Source organism: Chenopodium quinoa, unplaced genomic scaffold (assembly GCF_001683475.1).
Source record: "Chenopodium quinoa cultivar QQ74 unplaced genomic scaffold, ASM168347v1, whole genome shotgun sequence".
NCBI classification, from domain to species: Eukaryota; Viridiplantae; Streptophyta; class Magnoliopsida; order Caryophyllales; family Amaranthaceae; genus Chenopodium; species Chenopodium quinoa.
Window position 1 is genome coordinate 58285 of NW_018745025.1, and position 27786 is coordinate 86070.

Below are 27786 nucleotides of genomic sequence, written 5' to 3' on the forward strand. Positions count from 1 at the left end.
ATGATTGAGTTTATGGTTTATAATTGAGCTTATGCTTTATGGTTTGTTGTTGAAAGCACGAACATGTGTACTCAACTATGGGTACTATGATTGGGAAACCAACCAAATCATGATTTCATCATACTTTTGAAGTTTTAAATATTAAAGCAATTTTTTTAGGGGGTGATGAATTGTTAATTTTCAAGGGGGATTGGTGTTGGATTGAATTAAATGAGGTTGTGTTGAGATTTGGCGGTCAAATTCATTTGGTCAAAATTGAAAATTTTTATATATTCGGGGAAATGAGTTGAATATGTTTACTAAGATCAGGGATTAAGTCAAATTAAATTAAAGCTTGTATTCAGAAGAGGTAAGGTTGAATCGTTCATGAATTGATGTTTACAGTGTTTGGTTGTTACAATTACAAATGATCTTGTTTCGATAAGTTATTTGAATTAATGATTTAACAATTATGCAACTATGTTGCATACCTTTAAAAAAATTTCAACATTTCCTTGTACTCAATTTTCAACGTTTCCTTCTGTTGTTATTATTAATAGTGATACTTATGCAGATTCTTATTTTTTATAATTCGATTATAATCTTATTTGTTGTTTAGATTATGCGACATTAATCTGATCCAATCTTTGCACATTACTGTTTGTGAAATTCGAAGTTCTGTCTTTTGTTTCTTTCTGATCTAATTTCACCAATTTTTGGTAAATGCTGATAATCGGATTGTACAGCACAACCCTCCAGAGATAACAAAAACCGAAGGACCATGGTGTGATATTTGTCAAATCACCTGTACGAGCACTGACTGTCTTAATAAGCACTTAGTGGGAAAGAAATCCCAGAAGAGCTTACGAAAGCTCCAACAGAACTCCATTAATACTGTCTCAACTGTTGCTTCACTGCCCCACACATCTGCTGCTAAAACGCAACTTGAAGTGCGTACCGGGGAAACCAGTGCACAACACAACCTTCCAAAGCAAAGAACAGAAGGAGAACCGTGGTGTGATCTTTGTAAAATCAGCTGCACAAGCGACGATGGTCTTAAGACGCATTTAGTGGGAAAGAAACACCAGAAGAACTTCCGTAGGCAGGAGTGTCTGTAGTTGTCTGTTTTAAAAACATGGACATCAGGATGTAATAGTTTAATGATCGATTCTGCTGCATAATGTGAATGACTTAAACATATGACTTTATTATCCTAACCCCCTTGGTTAATAACCATAACATGAATTAGATTTTTTGAAAAGTTTGTACCGCATATGTTATGGTCATTTTATAAAAACCGTGCAATATCAAGTACAAGTAGCGTTTCATACGGAGTGTACAAAATTCTGACAATGTATTGGTTGTTTTCTATGCACCGAATACTGAGATAATTGGCGGCCAGCACAGGCAGTTAAGTTATGATGCATTAAAATTGTGGTTCAAAATTGTGACTTTTAAAAAATGTGCCTTTTCAAAAATGTGCCTTTTCAAAAATGCATTACTTCGTTTATTGTGTTTATTTATAAACCGTCCTTTAGTTTTCTTTTCAGTTCTCCATGTTCTTTGAATTTTTTGTGGTTTCTCCAACTTCTTTTAAATCTTTTCCTCTTCCTACGAGCACCGAAACCATGGCTAACAGGGAAATGCGAGAGTTGAAAGCGCAACTTGAAGTGTTGTACGTTGAACTGGCTGAAATAAGTGCGCAGGAGAAGGCTAAGGGAGAAGAATTGGGTGAAATCCGTGCGCAGAGGAAGGTTAACATAGAAGAATTGGCTAAAATTAGAGCAGCACATACGGCCAAGCTACAAGAAGCGAGGGTTTTGTCAGCCCAGTTGCAGCGGCTTCGAGACCAGCGCATTGCAGAGCTTTATGGGCAAGTTGATAAAATCCGTACAAGGGGTTTGGCAGGTTATGGCGGAGATGGGCCGACTATTGAATATGTGGAACCTGTTGACAGGATTATTCAACAGGACAGGGGTGAAAACGTGGCTAGGAATGTTGGTGTACGAGGAGGTCATGTAGAACAAAAGGATGATGGTGGTGTTGGCGATGTTGGAGGAGGTCCTGTAGAACAGAATGAGGTTGGCGGTGTTGATCAGGAGATGGAATGCATAATTCAATATAAGAATCACCATAGATCTGCTCTAGTATTGTTTTTCACTTGCGTATTCGTGTGTTTGTCTTTCTATTCGTGTGTTAATGTGTGTGATTTGATGTTGTGTTGTTTTCCTTGTGCGTAGCCTCTTCATAAACATTAGAAGTATTTTTCTTCTGTTTTTTCGGCTCCTGTTCGTGTTTCAACGTGGTCCCGGAGGGCCAGCGTGGAATGTGGAATTGCTCGGTGCTAAAATTAGTGACACTCGTGGTATATTCATGTATTCTGGTTGGGAGAACTTTGTGGTTGACAATGATGTCCAGGATGGTTATATTCTGAGTGTGCGTTATGTTGGTCAAGGAGTTTTTCATATTACTGTGTTAACTGATAACTAGGATCTGTTGTGATCCGTTGTGAGGCTTGTGACTAGTTTTGAACTTTTAGATGAAGCTCTTGTTTTGCGTTAAGGATTTGTTGTGGATCTGTTGTAAGTCCTGTACAACATTTCTTTATACTTAATGATCTCAATAACATTTCTTTTGCGTTAATGATCTCTTCTTGACATAATGTTCAGTATCTATTTTTGAAAAATGTGTGTTGGATGCTATTAAATTCTTCTAATTCTCTAAAATTGGAACCTAAAATCATTTTTACTTATTTATTTGGTGCGTTCCATTATCCCTCGCGTACGAATTCGAGAGAACTTTTGAATTGCGCTTCTTTCTTTGTACACCTTGAATCTTAGTTACTTGTCCAAGTTACACCTTCGAATATTTTTTCTTGTATCTTCTTTCCTGATGAGGAAGGCGTCTCTCCTCTCCTAAAATTGGATTATTATTGTACACTTCGCGGGTTGAAAGTTATAATCTGCTTTATTCAATAATCTGCTTTATTTACAATTTTTTTAAGTCTCCTAAAATTTAAGTTTTGTAAGTTTTGAACTGAATCTCAAAGCCTTGAATTCCGCCTTAGGTTTTGAAGCTGAATTCAAGACCTTGAGATTCATATTGAACCCCCCTTCAAAGACCTTGACAACTTTGCTTCGTTTATAGTTTAAATGAGTTGACGAGTTGTCGAGTCTCATTTAATTATTTTACTTATTTTAGTTTACTTTAACTCGCATTATTACATTCTTTGCAAAAGTTGAACTAAATCTCATTTAATCCACATAGTATTTTGTCAATTGAAAATAATATTAATCTGAATAGTATTCAACGAAACTGAAAATAAGAATATCCAAATACAAATAATATCCAAATCATTATAATGACATGAAATACAAATAGAAATACAAATAAGAATATCCAAATCATTCATCTGTTAGCTCAAGCATTCGGCCCCTCCTTTGCCTAGCCTTGAAGTTAAACCCAGGCACTGGTGGTAAATCATGCATCTGCATCCAAATAAAGTTCAATAAAGTTCACCGTAAGCAACTACTTTAAGATCAGAGAACACAGGTGAAACAACTACTTTAAGATCAAACCTCACATTATTCACTCCAGCTTGTAGGGGTCCAACACTATCCCTTGCATCCCTTGGGTGGTGTTCACCGTAAGCAACATACAATAGCTTGAACCACAGAAAGAAATACAAATGGAATAAGGTTACTCTAAACCATACTATGCAAAATAATAAAAACAACACAAAAGTTGAAACAAATACAAAAGTGCTTACCCCTAGTTTCCCGTAGTCGCCAGACAGCAATTTGTCTGATTTTGCTGCCTTCCCAATCTGCTGCATAGTCCACACTTTAATTCTTGGAAAAACATCCCACTCAATAGGATCCCTATCCAACCGATCCAAGTAAAATATCTGCCAAATTGTAAAAGAAAAAGAAGCAATTACTAAAACAAAACGCACAAGGAAACACAAAACAAGCAAGAATACACTGAAACACTTACTACGGCAAATATTGCACACCCCCCGCATCCACTGGCAAACCCGTTAGCATAGAAACGTCGAGCAAAATTTTGAACGCTCTCCAGCAACTTCGACAACACTAAAGAACACCAATCATACTCAGTTGCCTCCATAGCACAACTTACTGCAGGTAGTAGGTCAGACGCAAGCCGGGAGGACTGCATGGGACACAACACCATCTCCAAAGCAATTATCAAGAACAACGTCTTGAATTTCTCTTCCTCTCCAGCATCAAAGTACCCCTCCAACCGATTCATCATATCTGAACTTAATGGTATGCCTACAGACGTGTATACCTGACCAGATTGTCCAACAGACTTCTTGGACTCCAGATTTACCATACTTCAAAAAAATTCTCTGAACCTTTTCATGATCACGTTCGGTCATGGTTTTAGTACAAGGAACAGACCTAGGACCCATTGGTATCCCTAGTACCCACCGAACCTGATTCTTTGAAAACCTAAACTCAACACCGTTGGTACTTCTAAGTATTTTACTGATTGGATCCATCCGTGTCATCACCCAGTTTGCCAATTGTCTTGGTAAATGCATATCTAAAGCAAGATGTAAAAGACTACCAAATCCCATCTCACAAACCCAACGTCTTCTCCTATCATCAAATTTCTGACATATGCGCCCAAATGACTCAATGCGGCAACTCATGTTAGGACGCTGCCAATGAAATTACAGTAATTAAGTTAATATCCCACACCAAATGACCACTGAATCAACAAGAAAACTTACCCGGCTTCTGGCCTTTGAATGTTCAGCCATCACCTCCGCTCTACCTTTGACAGCCCCTCCATAACTTAATCCTTCATCCTAAGCACACCAGTAACTTAATTCATATATAAACCTTAATCATGCAAAAACACCAAACACCAAATTCACACGCACCGAACAGAATTCCATGTTGTAGTACCTTAAACAATTCCGGATACAAATGCATGGTCTTCTGCCCACATACCTTACTCTTCTTACTGAGCCCATACCCCTCTTCATCATCTTCGGCCTTCGTTACCAAAACATAAAACCATAATTCAAAACATAATCACATCCCAACCTCACCATTGTATCTAAAAAATCTAAAGAATATATCTAAAAAAAACCAAAAACCCTCACCATTGTACGTTTACGCTTACCATTCCCCGATGACATTTTCATAATCCTGTCAAATACATCAAATAAAGTGTGTTAATTACATTACACACAATACTCAATCTAATCTAATCTACCCACAACCAATCATAACAAATCAAAACTCGATACGATTTCACACCATCACACAATATCACATATATAGAACGAATAATGAGCACCAATGAATCAATAATTCACCTCATTCCATCAAATGAACATTTCAAATGCAAAATTCACCTCATTCCATCAAATGAACATTTCAGAGCAGCATAACGCATCTAATTCCACTATTTAATTCCAGATAATATAATAAATTAAAACAATTAAAGTCGAATTAATCTGAACTGCCTTGAAATAATCTGCAAATAATTCTGTCAATGAAATAATTCTGCAAATAATGTCAATTGAAATAATCCGAACCCTAAAAAAATCCAAACTGCCTCGCCGAAATAATTCTGTCAATTGAAACAATCGACGTATTGAACATCGACCCTCAACTCTATAACATTCGGAAAAACAACAAGCCAAGTTCGAATTGAGAAAAAATAAAAAGAACCCAAGTTCGAATTGAACATGAATCAGAAAGAACCTGGATAAACTAAGAGTTCGAGTTGGGACCTCTTCGAGTTGAGTTGAGTTTCGCCCAGCTCTTCAACTTGAGATTCCAAGAAGTCGAATTGAAAAACCGGAATCCGTGCCGTCTTCGACTTGAGTTTTGCCCAGATTTCGACTCTTCAGGAATACCCCATAATCGATGAAGCTAACGGGGTCACTGTGAAAACTCCATAAACACAGCTGGGCAAACCAAGTAAAACACGTCAGAATAATGACGCCACATCACACATACACCAAATGACTTATATGAGGTGTAATGTCGGTTATACCCCCATGAGAAACATAAGCTGTTTCTCATCATGAGAAATGGGGGCCTCCTCGTAAAAATAAAGCACCCTTAAATATATTAAATAAATCATATCCGCTTAATTACTTTAATCTAGTACACGTGCTAAGATACAACTCATATGATTATGCACTATATCGTGTTCTCTAAAAACTTTTCAAACTATCAAGTAGTCACAAAGATTATACATGTCTCTTCGTGTACGATGTATTGGGGTGAATGCAATATGAACCTCACCTAAGTTGAGTGGCAAGTTGAGCTTAGTTTGACCCTAAGGTGAGCTACAAGTAGAGCTTGTGTGTGGTTGTCTTGAGTTTGGGTCAAGCTTAACTTCAAGTTCAAGCTGATCTTGCTGGTGTTGGGTCTTGGCTCGGCTCGGTAATGATCCAATGAACTCCCAATACCCAATTCTAATCTTCTAACTTCTATACCCAGATACAAAACTGAACCGCCCAAGGGTTAACAAGCGAAAATGAAATTACAAAGTTACAGTTAATTGTCTGAAGTTTGGCATGCTTTAAGGTGGTAAATCTGGTAATACTTTTAAATGATTGTTTAATTGTGCATCCGGAGTAGTGTAACCCTAATCTCAATTTGTGTATGTTCTTCATTTGTTTCCGTTACCTCTTCAAAGTTGGCATTACGGTGTGTTTATTGATGGTAATGAAGGGAGATAATGGATGATAAAATAATTGATATTATCTTATGGGAAGATGTTATAATTGGTACTATCCACAATTTCACCCCAATATTATAATTTTCTTCATAAATTTCCGTTATCATCCAAATAACAATACAAAACTTTCATTTGATATCATTCCCTTAGCCATCTTATCCATTGAACTAACTGTTAGTATTACTGATTTACTGGTACATGAAGAAATGACATTGTTAAGGACATTGAAATGAGACCCTTTGCTAGCTAGTTAATTCAGACAAGTGAATTGTTACCACTAATTAAATAGTCCATTAAGGTAAATAAGGGAAGCTTCTTGTGTGTACGTCGTTTTGAAGTTGAACGTGCAACCTAATTACTGTAAAGTAAATTTCGTATATGCAGAATCTTACAGTGTAATTCATGATTCATTAAGCTTGTATCTAGCTCATTTTCATGACTTGAGTTGTTGTGGACAGGACCATATGAGATAAGTACAAGATGGACTATGGTGATGACATTTGTTCTGTTGCCATGGAAACCAGAATTAGTTTTCACTGGAACATCGGTGATGGGAATCAACCCTGAAACAGGAAAATTCTGTAGTCATGTGGTGAGCTCCATCTTCAAGTGAATCAATAAAAAGTTGTGTATTGAAGTACTTGTATGGTATCTCAAAAGTACCTTTATAACTATAAGAACTTGTCTGAAATTGTGTGTTCTGTAGGATTACTGGGATTCTATAAAGGCCAATGACTATTTTTCTACAGAAGGCTTATGGGATGTATTTAGACAGGTATTGACTCTTTGTTAGTCCAACGAACCTTTTCATGTTCTTCTGATCTTTATTAAAGAAAACCACTTTCCTAAAGATGTACAAGACACCAGACTTAGAAACACCTGAATACCAGATATTGAAAAGGACTGCAGACTATGAGGTTAGCTTCTCGCCTTCTCTGCCTGAGTGTATAGGTGATAAACCGCTACTGGTTATGATAGAGGATTGATAGCCCATCCTGAAGAATGAGAATGGAAGAATGAGTATTGATTGGTGTGCTGTCAACATTGATTCATTGACTGTTTATGTGCTATTTTTTTTGTGCCTATTCCATCCCTGGAGCCTCGTCCCTTTTTATTTTTGTTTTCTCCTCTATTCTTCTTTGGCATGGTAGGATATTTCAGACTTTCAGTAACACAAGACTAATGGGACTCAGATGTCACCTTCTTGCTACTGAATCTCCATTGTGAACTTGAAGAGAGTAAATGAAAATACTCACAGCACTGTGGTTTCTTGCAAAATCACAGGTACGAAAGTATGCCCCATTTGTGGTCGTAGAAACTCAGGGTGACAAACTTTCCGGGTCAGCTGGCTTTAATTCTGTTGCTGGGTAAGTTTTAATCCTAATATTCTTTGGCTAGTCCTATCATTTGCTAAATAATGGTCCACATTTCCACAATGAGAGGCAATGACAAATTTTCTTAACTACAGTTACATATTTGGAAAGAACTCCAAGGCAGAGAAAATACCCATGACTACCCCTGTCTTCACTGAGACCAAGGATGCTGGGAGTCAAATGTAGCTGTTTAGATAGTCCTTCCTCAAGACAAAGACCTTGACAGGTGAGTCTTGGGCTTCCTTGAAATTGACTTGACTCCCTTAATGCCAGAATGTTGGTTGAAGTGCAAACTTTAAAAACGTTAAGAAAATTTCATATCGAATCAGCATTAGTCAGTTAGTATCTAGCAACAAATCACACCTCACATTTACCGTTTCTGATTCATTTACATTTTAGAACTTGCTTGTACAGTGCTGGTTTATATGGCTAACTTGAGCCGGTGTATTTCCATTAGTTTGCCTGACCCTAATCAAGAGACAATCAGCCAGAGAAAGGTGGAAGGAGGTATTGCTGCTGCATTGAAATTTAGCGGAAACCAACAGAAGATATCGTCAAACAAAAAGAAAGAGAACTTCGCGATAGTCTTGTAAGAGATGGTCTCAGACCAAGAAAAGGGTGCATGCTTGCTTGCTACAATGATCCTGGCCGAACATGGGAGTTCGTTATGGTAAGAAGCTAATTTACATAATGTGAATTCAGCTTTTTTGTGAAGTGATTTCTTTACATATGTTCTTTTCTTCTGCTGTTGTGTCCATGTTGTAGAGGAATGAGGTGCTGATATGGCTTGAAGACTTCAGTTTAGACTAGTAATACTAGTAATTCAAGCTCTTGGAGTAGAAATTCTGATCATTTTCTCAAAGTCGCTTTTCGAAAGTAAAATCTTTGAAAAATCTATATGAGTTAGCCATGATTGATAGACCAAAAGGATTATTCATGATACCCTTGGCAAATGGTGATGTATATATGGATTATATGAAAATGAAAATTAAGATGTATATTCAATTTTTTTTTATTTTTCCCAGTTTCTGTTTTTTGACCCTTCATTTATTAATTATTTTTGGCATTTGACTCATTGACTTTGCCTCCCTTCATTAGCTCATTGATTGAGAGTACGCTCTTCATCCAATCAGGAGGTACTAAACTATGCACTTCATCGAATCAGAGGTGCTTAACTAGGACGGAGTTCGGTAGCATGTTCATTTAATTTGTGCAATATAGCTGTGCCCCCATATGACCATATAATCAAGACTCAAGCACACTAACTTGGCTCGAGCCATCTCAGATATATAGCTTGTTTCGGACTAAGGGATAGTGTCCAAATTCATAACAATGGACTAGGTCAGTTTGACCTGAACTTGTTTATGAATGGGCGAAAAATCTGCTTGAACACAGTTGTGACACAATTGGGGAAGGCAGCTGAGCTCATGCTGAACTATGCAGGAAAGAAAATTGCTGCAGAATGCCTAAACAGATACTGTACTACTTATATAAATAATAAAGAATTCAATACATACAATCCAATTTCTAATGGAAGATAGTTTGCCAAACTGCTTGCAACTTGAAGATGGAAGCATATAGCTGCAGACCAACATAGTCTTTTGTTATCGAGAAGGATGGTTGATTCACATCTCTTGAATCAGCTCATTGTAATAGAGATCATCTGTGGGGTTCTTTTTTTTTTTTTTTTTTTTTCCAACATGAAGCTATTAATAAATCATTGAAGTACGACCCTTTCAGCTGATGCCCAAAAATCAGGTCTCAATTACCTACTATTACTTCAACAATCTAAATCAGTAGCAAAGGAGAAAAAGATAATGCATTATGATAAATTCAATATTACCCAGAGTATGTAATCTGGTACCAATTAGGCAAGTCAACATTTAATCATGGCTTAAGCAAGCAACAGACAGTGGAGACAACCTTTCACTGAGTGATAATGGGGGATCACAAGGACTGGCAACAGAGTAAATAAGTGTTGTAGCCCATATCCCATAAGTCGGGAACCAATAATGAAAGTTACAAAGAATTTCAGAGATCATATATACGAAGTATATAGAGACTAACCCTATGTTTGGACAGATGGAATTGGAGGGAAAGGGGAGAGAAAGGGAGGGAGTTAGTTTCCAGTGTTTGGGAAAAGATTTGGGAAAGGAAGCTGAGGGAAAGGGAGGGATCCACTTTCTCTACCTCTTTAATAAGTTCAATACCTCCAAATTTGGAGAGATTTGTAGGGAATATGGACCTCACATTTCCCCTCCCTTTCTCTTCCCTTCCCTTCCTCCTATGTCCTTCCCCTTCGTTTCCCTCCTTGTTTGCTATCCAAACATAGTGTAAAGAAGCAAAGAAGGTACAGAATCAGCTAAATGGCAGAATCACACAAGTCAACTAACAACCATTATATGAGACTTCACAGGATATGGTAAACCATTATATGAGACTTCACAGGATATGGTAGATTGGTAGTCACTACAACGACAACACTGAGTATACCAGACACCAGTATAATGTACTCAAGAGGTACAAACAAGATTGAAGAAATAGGCACTCCGGATAAAGAAATTAACACAGATCACGAATGAATTGACTATGAAAACCATTTACTTGAGACTTTGAGAGAACTGAAAGTGAACGATCAAATTAAAAGTCAGGCAAATCTTGTCGACATAAGAAGAAAAAATGACAGGCTGAAAGCACAGACAACTCACAATTGTAATGTAATCTTTTCCCCAACCTCATATTCATGATGGTTGATACAAACTAGACATTTTAGAGATCAACAAGTGGTGAGGAGAATTATCTACCTATAACAAAGATATTCTTACAGCCAAGAAGAAAAACAAAACTACTATGTTTCCATAGAATAGTGAAAACAACTATGAATCTAGTCCATTAGATAGTACTTCCTGAAGCATAATGGAGGAGAGTATGACCTCCAAGAATTTAAGTCTAATATGCCACCTTCATCGGCAATCAAACAACAGAAACACATCATACACCTGAGCTTCTCAATCAAGTATATTGATGTGAACACAAGAGAGAGCCATCATGAACCTGGTCCATGGAGTATCCTCACCCATGACATCACCTTCCACATCTTCTTGAATGATTTCATTGTCCTCGCCTTCGCCATCATCAACAATTTCTCCACCATTATCCTCCTCTTCCTCCTCTTGCTCTTCTCCTTCTTCTTCTTCTTCTTCTTCTTCTTCTTCTTCTTCTTCTCCTTCTTCGGGCATGATCAGGTGCTCTTCTAGTCCATTATAGTATTCAAGTTGAGCACCAGGCCATGGATAATAAACTGGGCTCAAATCTTCAGGGTCTCGTTTTTCGTAGCTAGTGTGACAAAAGTATATCACTTTTCTGAACTTCTGATATGACTTACACACCGATTTAGGAATCTTCACATCATGTTCCAAAACATCAGCCTTGAAGACACGAATCACTATAGCAGCCTCTTCTCTAATCATTATTATTTTAGAAATTCTCTCGATGAAACTTTCCCAACGAACTGTTAGTGGGTCCAAAAGAATCTCCAGTCCACTCCTTGCCTCATAATATTCAGTCTTCAAGTATTGTGGTAGCCATGGGCAGCAAATGTGAATTAAGGTGTGTTCATCATCAACCAGACCACTTTCAGATCGTACATCCCTGGCAAATGTATAATAGCCATGTGCTTCAAACAATGACACCTCAGCCAACAGATTGTCTTCATGAGATCCAGTATCAATTGAATGAACTCTCTGAAAAACAGGAATGCGTCTCCAATGTGGCCGGTATCTCCTTTCACCATTTTCCCCACCAACACTTTCAATCCTCTCTTCTTCTTCTTGGCCTTCTCCTTCACTAGAGCCGCGGCTATGAAGTTCAGATGATGACGATGACGAGGAGGACGAGGACATCTCGTATGGCACCGAGTACGAGTCTGATGATGGCTGAAAATTTCATCAATTACGATTAGATCCATTGATATTATGATATATATCTAATTCGGAGTATCTTATAACGAGCATATTATCGCAAAGAAGCCATAGACTGCATATTCCAGCACTTTAAAAACAATCATTCAGTTGTGATGGTCTAATTAACATACATGGCCTGGTCTAATCACAATATCAGCAAATAACAATTGCATAAAACAATAACAATTTGCTGTTATTGTATGCAATTGTGTTATGGTCTAATCACAATAACAGCAAATAATTGCATAAAACATCACAATTTGCAACCCTAACTCTTAACTAAATCACCTAAGCTCCATAATTAACTTTAGTTAGTGACCAAAACTCCAGTTATTTGTCGAAAATAATAATGATTAGACACGCATTCACCAGCACAAAATCACAGAACATGTAAATTGAAGACATTAATTAATAATTACTTTTTCACAATTAAATTAAAAGCTAACAAAACAGAAAGATTTACATACCGGACCAGCGGCAGAACTTGAAGCACGAAACCGAGTCGCAGAACTGCTTCTAATAACAACAGCAAACTTCTGGAATCCATTAGTGATACTCTTCGGCAAAGTAACACGAGCAGTAGTGTCGTTCTCAGCCTTGTTACATTCCTCAATTACTCTCTTCGGACTCTGAATCTTACGTGAGAAGCCTTCGTTCCAACGCTCACTCTCTATTTTCTTCTTGAAGCTTCCACAGAGAGAAGAAGTACAACGGAATTGCGCCGAAAACGGATGCCGGTTCTGGTGAATGAGGAGCTTAACCTGATTGTTCAGATCTACATTTGCGAGTTGAAGGTTCGTCTTCTCCTGACAAAGAGTTTCCGCTTCTTCAATGAACTTGCGTAGCTGATGGAGATGGAGGCAGAAAGCGTAGCGGTTGACGAGGTCTTTGTGCGCAATCATCATGACAGAGAGAATTTTGGCTGCTGTTGCTGATTTTGTGCTTTTGGTTGAGTTTCCGTTGGAAGTGAAGATATCAGCAGCCATAGAAGGTCTGCATTGTTCTGAAAGTGAGATCACCATTGACGAATTGCTTGATTCTTGCTGCATTTTCAAAGCTGTCACCGAAAATCATGAAAAACAGAGCATACTTTAGTCTCGGTTCAATCCTTAGGGTTTTCTACAATGCGAAAGCTCTAATTACCAAAAGCGATCTAAATTTAAAAGTTTAGAGGTGTTTTGATGGACAGAATACACGAATTCGAATTCCGCTGGAAAATCACAGCATATTCAACAATTGTAATCGCGAAACGTTTCTAATTTCCGATAAATTTCAGCGACAACAATTTAAGTTCATCAAAAACGTGAGTAATTAGTAGTAGTAGACATGATTTTCATGTAATTAGACTTCGAATTTCAGATTAAATCAACGAAAAATCGCAAACTAATAGAAGTAATTAAGAAATTGAGGTACACATTCAGTAGCAAATTCTTCGAATATGAACGAAAATAAACAAAGAAAAATGATTAGAAGTGATTATATGATCACTTACAGGTGAAATCCTAGCTTGAAAACTTCGAATTTCGATTGGCTTCCGAAGCTCTGAAAGAGGCGGAGTTTAGAGAGAAGAAGAGAGAGAAAGTAAGAATTGAGAATGGCTGTAAGAGAGAGAGAGAGAGGCGGGAAACAAAAATCTGAAAAATGAAATATGAAGTGGAAAGAATTTGAAATATATATATATATAGGTTGTAAATTTGTTATACGAGCATGATATTGATATTAAGTTTTGATCAAAACTTGAATGAGAATTGACGGTTGGTTGATTATGCTGAGCGTAACCAATTCCATGTTCCCTGAAATTACTATATTGGCCCTGCTTCTAAACTTAATTTTGTTTTCATTAAAAACAATTCTCATAAGAATATTAGTTGCTTTTTCAAAAAAAAAAAAAAATATATATATATATAGTTATTACATTGTTTTTCTGAAAACATTTTTCAATGAAAAATTTTCCTTCACTGAAGTCAATAGAGGAGAATAGTCTTATAGAGAAAGGAAAGAATGAAGTAAAAGGGAAAGAATAAGTTTTGTACCCGAGATGCTCAGTTTAGTGTTCTTCTTATTAAAAATAAATCGCTTAGCATATTATCAAATGTATTACATGGGCACGCATATTAAATCTTAGGGTCCATATTGAATGTATTATCATAATATTAATGTTAATATTATCTAAAATTGTGAATCTTTTTAATAAATTGTTTTAGTGCTCGCATTTATTTCTCATTATGCATATATATTTTCAAAAAGTGTGGGCAAGCTTTTCAACTTAATACAATACTCCGTATATGTTTGTATAATTGTATGTGTAAAATTGTACGTTTGTTTATAATTAACACTATCAATAATTCAAGAATACTCAAACATAGGAACTCTTGAAGTAACCTATAATTTAAAATTGTTAATAAACCCTGTACAATAGATGGTGGTTTTGACGCGCTCTCTCTCTAAATTAATGGGTGTTTTTCTTCATACAGTAATAGAATTTTTATTTTTATTCTTAAATTTCTTTTTAAGGATAATAGTATATTGGATAGTAATTTTAAAAAAATTTAAATTATTAAGTTGCCTATTACCTTGAGATAGTTTTGAAATTGATATGGCTGTTATTTTTGGAAGTGTTTTTGAAGGATTTTTTTTTTTTTTTTTAAATGTAGGTTTGATATTGAGGAAACTTCACCAAATAATGCCAAGTGTCTCTAGTTTGACATAGCTTTAGTATATACTATATAGTAATAGATAGATAAAACACAGAACATTTTGTCATAAGTTATAAGTCATATAGCCATTGTCAAGGAGGGGCACCATGTGAAAAGTTGCATCTTTCACAGCACGGGTTATAATCAAATAGAGGTACTTAGGTAATAGAAATTGAGAGCCAAAATATAAGAATGAGGATGTTGAGACTTGAGAGCCAAAATGCATAGTTATTACACCGCCAATGGCACTTTATTATTGTTATGAATGAGCTAATGAATATACCCAATTCACTAGAAAATAAGACAAACACGTGTAAAATATAATCAACCATTTCAAGGTCACAATAAACACACAAACACCAAAACAATTACTCCAGACTAATGTCCAAATATTCTAGAAAATTCTGAAACTCGAATAAAAAAAATTATTTGAAAGTTTTAGCAGCAACACTACAACCTCTGCACCAAGTGCTTCATCTTCAACATTAGAATTGCAAAATTACACCTCAAAACTGTAGAGTAGTTTGAGCAGATTGGGAACCATATAACCTGAACAATCCATCATTTCATCTCTTCAGTCTCACTTGTTAAACTACACAGCCACAAGGTATGAGCGTTGATCATATTTACAATCCTTACTAAGAACACACTTATCCAACCAGTACCTTTTCCAACTCTTATTACACAAGAACAATGATCACCTAAAATATTCCAATATTCAGAAGAATACCAACCTAACAGAACTACCAAGCAATAGGCTATAGGCAAATGGGTTCCAATATCTCGCAGCACCATGTATAATGTCAAAAATTTTAACATGCTACTAGAACTAAACAAAATTCAAGTCTATACAGGACATATCACAAAAAGAGCCTCAAGAGATCCGTGTTCTTCCCGCAGACAACTCATCAAGTTTTTAGTGCTTATTGTCCTTGGGAGTTTCCTTCTCATGAACCTGTCCTTCCACTTGCTTAGGTTTAACTTTCGCTCCTGCCCTACAAATATAAATAGTTACACATCAGTCAAACTAAAAGATAAAGAGTATAACTGTTAAACTAATTCAAAACATGCTTTATACTTTGCATTAACAGCTACTTAGTGCATTGAATAAATTCATCAGGCAATAGATATAGAGTGGCTGATTAGATACCTCTAAGTCACATAGACTATCCTAACCAAAGTACGAGTACTACTCAAGAGCCAATTATATCACCCAGATACATCATTACTCATGAGACATGAGACCATACAAATCATTATAGATATACAGAGAAAACACGCTGAAGATATCCATGTCTGACCCTTGCCTGCATATACCTAATCTATGTATGTTGGTCCAGCATAGCAGATCCTTCTAAAGTTCTAATGTAATTAACTGACTAAATTGGTAGAACTTTCTTTTCTTTAAACCCGTAAAATTCTCGACATTATCATCTATTGAAAACCAAGAATATCCTAATGTTTCTCAAACAATCAGGCATTCACTTTAACCACCAAACTAATTAACACAATGGTTCTACCTTCCATGAATATAGTACGCCCAAGATCATAACCAGAGAGACCATTTTAGCAGGAGGAGACAAAGTGACTGATTTATGTCTACCAAATATTGAGCAGTTAATCAAACTAAAACTTTTATACGAAATTTCATAGGAATCAATCAATAGGTAACAGAATTCTGTCATAGCCTTATTATTATTAGGCAGGGCACAAATTTGTGCAATATTATAGTTGTCATGTTAACATAATTAAGGGTATTCATTCATATGTGAGACTTTAACATCTCAAGTATCAAATTCATCAAGATATTGACAACAGCCAGTGCATTAATGCTCTTTCATAAGATATTAGCGGATTGGCCTTCCATGTTTTACTAATGTCTTGAATGTCTGCACAGTATTACAACTCTATTCTCTGCTAAATGCACCAGTGCCTCACAGTTTGACCTAATCATTTCCAAGTAAGAACTAAATGCAAAGCTTTGAGGCAGACCCCTAAGTCCATAACACAGGTAAACAATGAAACAACGGAGCAGTGTCATTGACTCACATCTCAGCCTGTATTCACCTTTTCATCGAAGCACCAAACAAATGTAAATTAGGTTTATCAAACGTTTAACATTTAGAAAAGGCATTAAAAATTTTGATCAATAAGAACAACTTTTGCGACTCAAAAAAAACCATCAGCCAAGCGTTTCACCAACAGATAATGAGTTCGGTCAACGCAATGTCTCGAGAAGTCCATAACTCCATATGTACGCAACCCTACATCTAAATACAAAGGTATATATACACTCTAATAAGCTTCAGTTAAAAAAGAGACCAAATTTCTAGTAAATCCACAAAACATGAATCCATTTGGTAACCACTATACTTCCACTATCCATTACTTGTCACAATAGTCACAAAACATACAATAGATTTTATAAATTTAACCTAATTGCAATAATTCTCTCAGAATTGAATAATTAAATTGAATAATTATTGAATATCCTATACCTTCTCTAGTTATATTGAATAATTAAATTGCTAATAATGTATTCAATATCTTAATCATATACATCAAGAAGCTTGACAAAGAAACTAATTCATCGACAATCGTGATATAATATAACAAAGAAAAAGATGCTTATAGAATCACAATACAAATAAATAATTCAAAACTAAATTGAATTACTAAACTCTCAATGATACACTACATTGACACAAACGAATCAAATCCTAACACTTGACTGGTAAAATTGAATAATTGAATTGCTGATAAAGTATTTCAATTTCATAATTGAATGAATCAAAAAGCTTAACAATAACAGAAAATTGATAAAGAACACGAAAATTAAATGAGAAGATCATATTCAATATTTATAACTATATACATCAAGAAGCTTAACAATAAAGAAACTAATTCATCATCAAGCTCGTAAGATAGGAATTCAAACGAACAAACTTAAGCCATGAATTAATTTTAAATAATCAAAACCTAATTGTAACACTTCTCAAATTAAATCAAATCCTAACACTTTGATAGTGAAATTGAACAACTAAATTGCTGATAAAATATTTCAATTTCATAATTAAATGAATCAAAAAGCTTAACAAACACAGAAATTGATAAAGGACACGAAAATCAAATGCGAAGAAATGGAAAGTAGAAAGAGAGAAAGAGGAGGTACTTAGAAGAAGAGGAGAGAGATTCTTCTTCGATCCAATTACGAATTTGGCGGACGTCACGGCGGAAGATGGCGGTGGAACTCTTGACGTCGCTACGGAGTTGAAGTATGGCGGCGCTAACACCAGCCACTGTCGTCAATGCCATTTTTCAGTTGTTTTACCACGTTGTGCTTTCCTTTCTCGCGTTTTTGTGTAAGGCTAGTAGAGTCCAAAATGCTATGGTCCAAGATGTTAATGGATCTTTGGATGCCCCAAAATTTTATTGTCCAAGATTTTCCGCGGAAGGAAAATGACCGAAAATGTTATGGGCCTTTTTTGGGTCACAAGAAGTATAATGTGTCCATACAAGTCAAAAGGTGCAATGAGAGTATGAGACCGTTGAGATGCATACAAGGGTTGTTGTATGCACATAACATAAGCCCTATGCAATCGATTGATAATTGGAATAAGAAGTTTAGACTAAAATTATTTGTTTGGGATGTAGCCTTGGACACAAGCTAGAGAAAAAGAAATAACATGAGACAACCTCTCGAATGATCAAAATTGAGATATATTGACCATGGCGAAGATATGGTCAAAATTGATGTCGGGTTATATAAAGCACCCACACAAGTTGAAAGACGTAATGAAGGGCACTTGCGAGTTTTGGGAACACACATAACTTAGTGTAGCCTAAACATGCTGAAAATCCAAGAGATAATAAGATGGGCCCGAACTGACATCTCGAAACGGCCAAAATTAAAGTCTATAATCCATTGTTTCAGAGAGTCATGAGGGCATATAATAGTTGTAAAATGAAACAAAAACTTTGTGGGTGAGTCATTGAGTAACCCATAGTGCTTTGATAATTCTTCATGTGCAACCAAGGAGTATAAGGCCTTTTTGAGGGTTTACAGCCCCGTGTTTATCTAATCAATAATTAGAATTATATTCATTTACAATCCTCTAGTTATTCTCAACTATTAAGCACATACAATGCACAATAACATATGATTGAAAATTAGTTGACTTCTAACTAAGCAATCACATGTATCTCATACAATGCACAATAACACATGCTTGAAAATTAGTTGAATTCTAACACATGGTCGAGTATTCTAATAGAAGTATACAGTTTGTGGGCAGTTAGTGTCTTTTGCAAGAAATACTTCGTTTATTTGTAGACATTTTGAAATGGTGCCAAAAGTGCCAAACGCATCACCCTCTATGAATCTGCAATATTTGGGGGAACATGCCTATATTAATTTGTTATAAAATTAAGGAAAATTTTTAAATTACCACCCAAAAATGTATCCATTTTCAAAATAACCACCCGTTTAATTTTTTTTTTAAATTACCACCCCTTAAAATAAATAATCGCTCAGATTACCACCTATTTCAAAATTCCGGTGGGTGTTTCCGTCTGTGAGCCCCACCTACCTTATTTCCCTCCTTTTTTTGTTCATTTATCTCGACTTCACTCTCTCTCTCTATGCTATTGAACTCAACCAAACCCCTTCCTCATTCAATTTCTTCATTAGTTTTCTAAACAATCCACTTTCTTCTCCCTCTTTCTTCATAAATTACTACAACCCACCTCTTCTATCCATCGTCACCATTGTCAACCCATATCTCTAGAGAAATCAACAACTCTATGAATCTCCTCCTCTTTCTCTTTCTCTCTCTCTTCTTCAATCAATTACAAACTCACTTGAAAATTTCAGAAGTTTTGTACATGCATCAAATCCATTGTTGGTTGAATTAATTTAATAATCTTATCAAACCAACAAATCAAAACCCTAAAAAACAACAAATTAAATTTAAAAAAAAAAATTAAAGAGTGCAACCTTGGAATGAGCAGAGGAAGCGGCAACGTGGGGTTTCGTGAGGAAACGGCAACGTGGGTAGGGGTTTTGTGTGAAAGCGGCGACGTGGGGGCTAGGTGGGGTTTCGCAAGCAAGGGTTGGGCTTGGTGAGGTTCGCTGGCAGGTGGTTGATGTGGGTGGGGTGGCAGAAGATGGGGGAGCTGCTAGGGGCTGGGGTAAGGGAATTCTAAACCCCCAATTCAATTAAAATAGGAACCCTAATTTAAGAAAACCCCTGATTCAATCGAAGCATGAACCCTAATTTCATAAAACCCCCAATTCTACCTATTTACCCCAATTATAGTGGAATTTATTGAAGGAAATGCGAATTGAAGTTGGGAGCTATTTAAAGAGAAAAATCGGGGGGGGGGGGGAGGGGATAAGTCAAAAGGGTCAAAATAGCGGTTAGTAGCCGTTAGGTGGGGCTCACAGATGGAAAACCCACCGAAATTTTGAAATGGGTGGTAATCTGAGCGATTATTTATATTAAGGGGTGATAATTTAAAAAAAAAAAAATTAAACGGATGGTTATTTTGAAAATGGATACATTTTTGGATGGTAATTTAAAAATTTCCTAAAATTAAGTAAGTTGTTAAAAAATTAATGAATAATTGCATGTTTGTAAAAATTAAAACGATTGAATATCAATGATGTATTTATTAAGACGAATTAAATTATACCCAACTTGACTAGATTTATTCTTATATTTTGACAAATATATAGAAAATTGCATCAACATGCGGATAGTGAGAAAAATCCAAATGCACAAAACATTAAAAAGAAGAAGAAGAAGAAGAAGAAGAAGAAGAAAGAAGAAGAAGGGAGTATGTAAATAAGTTAGGCAAGTGATATAGGTTAACCAATTTTTATACATTTTTGTAAGATAATATGTATAGCATAATTCTTGTATGATCGCATTTAGTTCTATTTTTTTTAATTAATTAGTTGCATGCAATAACATGTAGCCTAGCTAGATTAGAGAGGTATAGTCATAATATTACATTACAAATATTTAATTATATGAGAAAATTTTGTAATCATTTTTATTAGATTATATTGTATTGTTATTATCATATATATAAAACATAATTGAGTTGATATGAATAATTTTTATAAAGTTGGTTAACTAAATGTAATAATATAATAACTATTTCTTACTTTTTAAAAATGTAAATTGATAAAAAAAATAAAATAATAAATAAATAAAAAAAGCGAATCAAGGAGTGATATTTGTCAGCTCCATATTGATCCGCTTGTATTTTATTAGTATATATGATGTGATTGATTGATATTGATATATTGATGATTGATTAACTTGATTATAGTTAGAATTTTTTTCAAAACTTCCAATATTTTAGGTCACTTTGACAGATATTACCAATTAATTAGATTTTTGTAAATTACTATTAACACATACTACCAAATCAGTTTTCCGTTAAATCTTAACACAATATTCTGTTAATTCACTTTCTTAAAAATGATTTACCCATATTTTGTTCAAAATTTGCACTAACTTGCGTGCCCAGAAATATCCTGATCAAGGTTTTGGGGCCATTTTAACCCTTTGTGAGTCAAAATTTGTAAGAAACGACTTTGGCTCGATTTGTATGCATTAGTTTGCATGTCGAGAAAAATATGCCAATTGAAATTTATGGAGTCATTTTAACCCTTTTGTGACTCAATTTTAAGTTCGGGAAAAAAATTAAATTCACCTCAAATTACGTTTCAAATTCGTTTCGATTTGCGTGAATTGATTTGCTGGTTAGATATAACTAAAAATCAATTTTGGCAGAAAAACCAAAGCAAGTTAACAATTAATTTTTTTTTTTATGGCAAGTTAACAATTAATTAGTAATAAGTGAAGGAGTAGCCCAAAACCTTAGTAATCTATAAATAATTCTTATAATTATACAAAGCATTTTTATAAACCGTGCATCGTATGGGTCTAATAATAATAATAAGGAATTTATTGGTTTTATTTCATAGAGATTTATAGTTGATTTATGAATTATGATCGATCAATTTTTTTCAAGTAAAAAAGTAGAAAACTTGTTGTCTATTTGTCATCAATCAATATTTATTAGTTGTCACATATTTTTTTTTTCAATATGTTGACATTGTAAGAGTGTTACAGTATTCATTAGTAGGCGATTAGCTTATCCCAAAAATTTATGATATAACATTTTGTTAAAAGATATTAATGTACTTTCACACAATTAAATTTTGCAACTAGATCTTTTGTAACATCTTTTTCATATTTTAAACAAAATACTTCGTATATAAAATTAGGGACAATGATATGTACAACTACAAATATGAAAATTAGGGTAATACATGGGTAAATTATTTGTCAATCATTTTAACAAAATATTGTTGCATATAACCTGATATATTCATTTTAAACTAAAACTCTTTATAATCGAGCATTGCTCGGGTATTATCTATTATCAATATAAAATAATTGATTTTAGTATAAATTTGGGAACCACAATGGATCAAGAATGTTAAAGTTATACAGTATAATGATATGATATGATTCCGGTTTGGGCAAATCCGAAAGGCCAAAACACACAAAAGGTAGCCCAAAACATTTACATTCCTTCCTTTTTCTTACAAACATCCGCCAAGCAAGAAGAGTCAAAGAAGAAGAAATAAAAACGTATGGTATAGTAGTAAATACTCCGTAGTAATAATAATTCCCATCTCCCGCAAAAATAAATAAATAAATAAATAATACTTGCCATCAATCAAGAAAACGTACAGTTGAGTTGTAATGGCGGAAAATTATGCATTGTTCACACCCACTTCAAATCCACTCTTTCTTCCTCCTCTTCTTCTTCACAAATACCCACCACCATAAGTCTGCCCTGTACTTCTGCTTCACAGGTGACTTCAATTCCACTTCTTAATTTTTGTTTGCTTTTTTTCATTTGTCATTATTTTATTATTCGTGTTTGGGTTATTTTTTTGGCAGGAAATCGTATTATTGGTATGGTGGGTTCTTAATTTGCAGTTGATGAGGACTTTGACTTGGAATGGTTATGAACTATGATGTTCAATTCATTCTTGTGTTCTATAATTTATTATTAGTATTTGATTGATTATGAATGAATGCAGTGATCATTTTCTTTCTTTCTTTTCTCAATTTTTTTGTGCATGTGACATCTTTTCTGGAAAACTGTGTTGGCGGTTAATTCCAAGTTGTGGGATGATTTTGGTAGAGAAATGGAGTAGTTGTATTAAGTGATGGCCTAATTGGGTATCCAGATGATACTAAACATGTAATCTTGCAATATATTTTGTTTCGTATCAAACTAAGATATAGTGTTTTGGGTGATAATTATACTTTGTTGGTAGTTTTAATTTTAATTTTTTTTTTTTTTTGGTTTTTTGTTTCTAGTGTTGTTGAGATTGATAAATGATGTGAGAAGATCAATTGGTTAGGTTTTTTTTGGTTTGTTTAAATCATCATATTCACTTGAACTTCTTCAGACGTTTAGTTGGATTCGGCATTGTGTTGTATTTGAGCTAGATTTCTGACCTTGGTTATTCATGTGTTTAATTTTGCTTGAATTGTGGTGATGGATAAATATGGTCTTTGATGACAATTGTAATGTGATTGCGTGTGTTAAACCTGAACATTATTGGGATTTTGATGAAGGAAGAAATTAAACAAGAGCACAAGTTAATTGGAAATAAATTGTGATGTTTATATGAGGATAGGATATAGTTTGTAATTGTGAAGCAAAACAATGCAGTTTATATGAAGCAAAACGATGTATTTCGATTGTAATAGCCTGCGTTGATCAATAACATGGTTAAAAATCTCGAAGCTGTACCTCAGCTCTAATTGAAGATGTTTCTGTGTGCACAGGCTCAAGCTAACATGCATATGCAAGGTGGCTTACAATCTTCGTCAGCATTAAGTCCTTCAGGGTTAGAACCATCTCCGTCTGAGGTATTGATGCAACAGCATATATCGACTTCTACATCTTCTGATTCTAAAAAAGTTAATCAGCCATCCCCTTTTCCTGGTTCTAATAAAAGATCAAAAATCGCTTTCTACAAGCCCTGTGAAAATATTACCATTGCGGAAACCATTATTGCCATTGCGGAAACTATAGGACAATAGATGATAAGCTGCGAAAATATTCATAAATGGACATTTTCTAGAAACTATAGGACAATAGATGATAAGCTGCGAAAATATTACCATTGCGGAAACCATTATTGCCGTGCCACAACATATGTGGACTGTGAGAAGCCACAAAATCAGTCAAAAGACAGTGGAAATGTTAATGAAAACTTAAGAACTCAAGCAAACCCTGAATCTCGCATGCAACCACAAGCTAGTAAGGAGAATAACTTGAGTGAAGGCATGGCTCACATGATGGCAGGTGGTAAGGAAGCTGGCCAAGCTACAACGGAGCATTTTCGAGTGATGAGAAGGAAGTGGGTGATGTTAGAATTAGGGAACCTAGAGGGAATGTGTACGGACCTGATGCCAAGAGAAGGTATGCATTGTTACTTCATTGTACTTGTTTACACTACATGTCTTGGTTTCAATCTCCTAATTATTTGTGCTGATGGTGCTTTGTTTCGCCCAGGTCAATAAAAAAACCCAAGATTATTATTCCAGAAACAAGTGAAGTTGGTGTTCCACCTGATGGTTATAAGTGGTACTATAGTGGACAGAGATCTACAAAAGATAATCCAAGGCAAGTGAATAACTTTCGCTTATTTCATGTAAGACTTCCCACTGTTTGAAATCAGTTATACCATATCAGCTTCGAGCTCTTGTCTTGGCTGTTCAAAGCTCTTTTATTGCATTGAAGTATCGAACTTGTTTACCCAACTTAAAACATAATGCTTTAAAGATAGTTACTCCGTATTTAGGTTGGTCTCTAGTAGAAAATCAGGGTGTTTAAACTGTAAAATATGGTGCTTACCATGGAGTAGTCTTGATGTAATGAACTGGCCTAAAAAGATGGGAACTGCAGTTAGTTTATTAGACCTTAGGTTGCAGAAGAAGCAAGCAAGGGAATTAGCAATGAGAGGGAAATATCAAGTATTATCGACGAACAAACAATATGAAGGATAGTAGAGAACAAATAAAAACGATTATTAGTAAAACATCGTGTGTTTAGTTTCATTGATATTATTGGGAGAGATTCAAGCCTCTCAAATGCTCTAAAATTATGTTTGCATCTGCATTTCCAGGTCAATCAATCAACATTGCTCTATAATCTCTCAAAATCATGTCAGTTCTTAACAGATAAATAAGGTTGCCTTTTGGATTGGTGATGTGTTTTAGGCCCTCTTCTTTTGGTCTAAAATGGACCTGAACTGAACTAATTGTAACTAAACGAAGTGAAGTGAATGAATTTGAACTGAATGGATCATAAAATTAAGTCCACAAGGAAAAGGGCCTTAGTAGCCAGTAGGCACACAGTTTTTACTTTGCAAATTTTTCTAATTACGTTTATCAACATTTTGTAAGAAAGATTACTAGATAACTGACCCAATTACTAGTGCAGCAACCTTGAATCTATCAGTCTTGAGAGTTGATACATGATTATCATTCAGCTTGTCCACGAGATTTTGATGGGGTAAGCTTAACAGTTCAATCGCAAATCACTAACTTGTTATTGGGCCTGATGTTAACTTGCACTAGTGGAAAAATGTCTATTTGTAACGGGCAAAAACAGCCTATTTGTAACAGGCGGTGGGCGTTACATATACGGCCGTTACAGATAGCTATGTTATTTGTAACGGGCAGCAGTAGTTATTTGTAACGGGCGGTAAAAATGTCCGTTACAAATAACTACTTATTCGTAACAGGCACTTAAAATGCCCGTTACAAATACTTGGTTATTTGTAACGGGCACTTAAAATACCCGTTACAAATACTTTGTTATTTGTAACGGACACTTATAGTGCCTGTTAGAAATAATCTCTGAATAGAACAAAAAATTAGGGGCATTTGTAACTAGCATTTCAGGTGCTAGTTATCAACTACAATAACATATAACAAATCCAAATATTTAATGCCACAAACATATTATCAAACATAACATATACACCAAATCCAATTTTGTATCTCAAAAACTAATTATAATCTCATCCTGTTGAGAAGTTCAAAACGCTAATGATTACAAAATTTAGTAAACAATGGAACACAAAGAGCAGCAGTAACAGAAGCAACAAAGAGCAACAGTAACAGCAGCAATCAAGAGAAACAGTAACAGCAGCAACCAAAGCACTTCGGCGTCTATCAATGCACCAACAATCTGTAGTAAAGATATACATTATAAGTATTAAGCTAGAGAAGAAAGATAATTGCTTCTTGAATGTAAACATACCTATATAGTAGTTGTACAAGATATAAATGACTGATTATTTTCAGCTTACCCGTCTCATTGTTTGGATTAACCTCCACCCCTCAGCTCTTTAATCTGTAAGATTATTTTCAGCCTGCCCATCTCATTGATGCTACCCTCAGTCCCTCAGTTTAGCAGCTGAAATTTTAGGCAACTGATTAGAACAAGAACAAGCCAAATTTTAACTTCCAACAGAAGTACCAATAATCAGCAGTTGAAAACAATTTCAAGCATGCTAAGCCACTAAAAGGTCTGAAAGATGTGTGTCAGTGCATGAGTGTGTGAGAGGAGCAAATATTTAATTCAACTGAGGCATTCCTTTTCCAAAACTCCATCAAAAAGCTTACATGTCAAGTATACATGATGTACAAGTACATCAGTTTCCATTCTCAACAAATTATAATACATATATCACTTAAGTTCACATAACATTAACATTAGCATCATCCACACAGAATGAATGAAATGAATATAGTTACCTCCAATTCTTCAAGGGAGAACCCTTTTCCAGCCCAGACTTTCATGTTGTACTTGAGAGTTTGACCGTGAACAACCGGGCGAAGATCAAGGTCCAGCAGTTGGCCTTGGGAAATCTTCACAGCCTTCTTTTGCCTGGCTGTAATTGCATACAAAACCGGCGTTTAGACTTAAATAATTCAACAAAGGGCCTTAAAACCAAAGTCTAAAGATACCACTTAAAAATATTGAGTACAATACCAAGACATCTCCTGGTCTTGCGAGCAGGTTGATTAAACCAAGTCTTGACATAGTTTGGCCAATGCTTCTTGAAAATGCCCATTAGGGATAACATGGCTTACGTAAACAGGGTAGCAAAAATATATATGGGTTCAGTAAAACGGTATTCCAAATTTAATCATACAATCAAGAGAAATCAAGTTGCAAAGACATAGCCTCTTAAACCAAAGCCTATATAAATCAATTCTTGTTCTAGCCTTCTAGGTAAATAATGCATCTCAAAAGTAGATTCTCAAAAGTTCTCCTAAGTTCAAGAACCACAAGTCATTTCACAACAAACCAATAGCAAGGGCAGGCCAGAAACTAGCAAAATCCTACGCTAATGAGAAACTTCAATGGTCCATTTAAGGTCAAAAATCATCAAATTAATACACAAATTAGCTGACTCATACACGACCAACATACATCATACTTAAAAATTAGGAGGTAGAAATAACATTGTTGCGCGAGCAACAAAATATATCAGTGTCCGATACTGGCATATATAATATGAGGCATATTAGTGTTCGATAATGGCATATATAATTATAAGGTAAATCATGCTCACAGTATTAGCAAAACTACTAACAGAAATCAAGCATGTCACCTAAAAAACTTCCAACCTCTTAATCTCAAAATCAATAACTTATATTGCAATGGTGGTATCTAATCAGGGATTTTCCTCGCCACGTGGACCACTCGCGTCCTGCCACGTGTCATCCACATGGACCAACCAGAGTCCGCCACGTGTCACCTTGTGAGAGGTCCAAGGTGGACCAATCAGGCCACTACACGTGGCAGACAGATAGCCCATCAGGAAAATGGCCTTCTACGGCCCAAATTCCTAGGCAAAGCCCAGTCAGGCCTAGGTTTACTAAAACCTAGTGCTGGGCACGTTTTCCAACACCCTATAAA

At 35.3% G+C, this 27786-nt stretch overlaps 1 protein-coding gene, 2 long non-coding RNA genes and 1 pseudogene across 3 annotated transcripts; 2 read left to right on the plus strand and 2 right to left on the minus strand.

The window, feature by feature from the left end:
• Nucleotides 1-6711: 6711 nt before the first annotated feature.
• Nucleotides 6712-10370, plus strand: LOC110709035 (annotated as a pseudogene).
• A 340-nt stretch (nt 10371-10710) lies between these two features.
• On the minus strand, nt 10711-13083 carry LOC110709040. The gene is made up of 2 exons (XM_021887250.1): nt 12514-13083; nt 10711-12019 (listed from the first exon to the last, which is right to left on the minus strand). Exons 1-2 carry the CDS (start codon nt 13066-13068, stop codon nt 11093-11095), a joined length of 1482 nt encoding a protein of 493 aa, XP_021742942.1. The 5' UTR covers nt 13069-13083; the 3' UTR covers nt 10711-11092.
• Nucleotides 13084-14929: 1846 nt separating this feature from the next.
• Nucleotides 14930-18136, minus strand: LOC110709037. The gene is made up of 2 exons (XR_002508822.1): nt 17915-18136; nt 14930-15737 (listed from the first exon to the last, which is right to left on the minus strand). It is a non-coding gene; the product is annotated as an uncharacterized LOC110709037 (long non-coding RNA).
• Nucleotides 18137-22651: 4515 nt separating this feature from the next.
• Nucleotides 22652-24889, plus strand: LOC110709039. Its single transcript, XR_002508823.1, has 2 exons — nt 22652-24270; nt 24364-24889. It is a non-coding gene; the product is annotated as an uncharacterized LOC110709039 (long non-coding RNA).
• Nucleotides 24890-27786: the final 2897 nt, after the last annotated feature.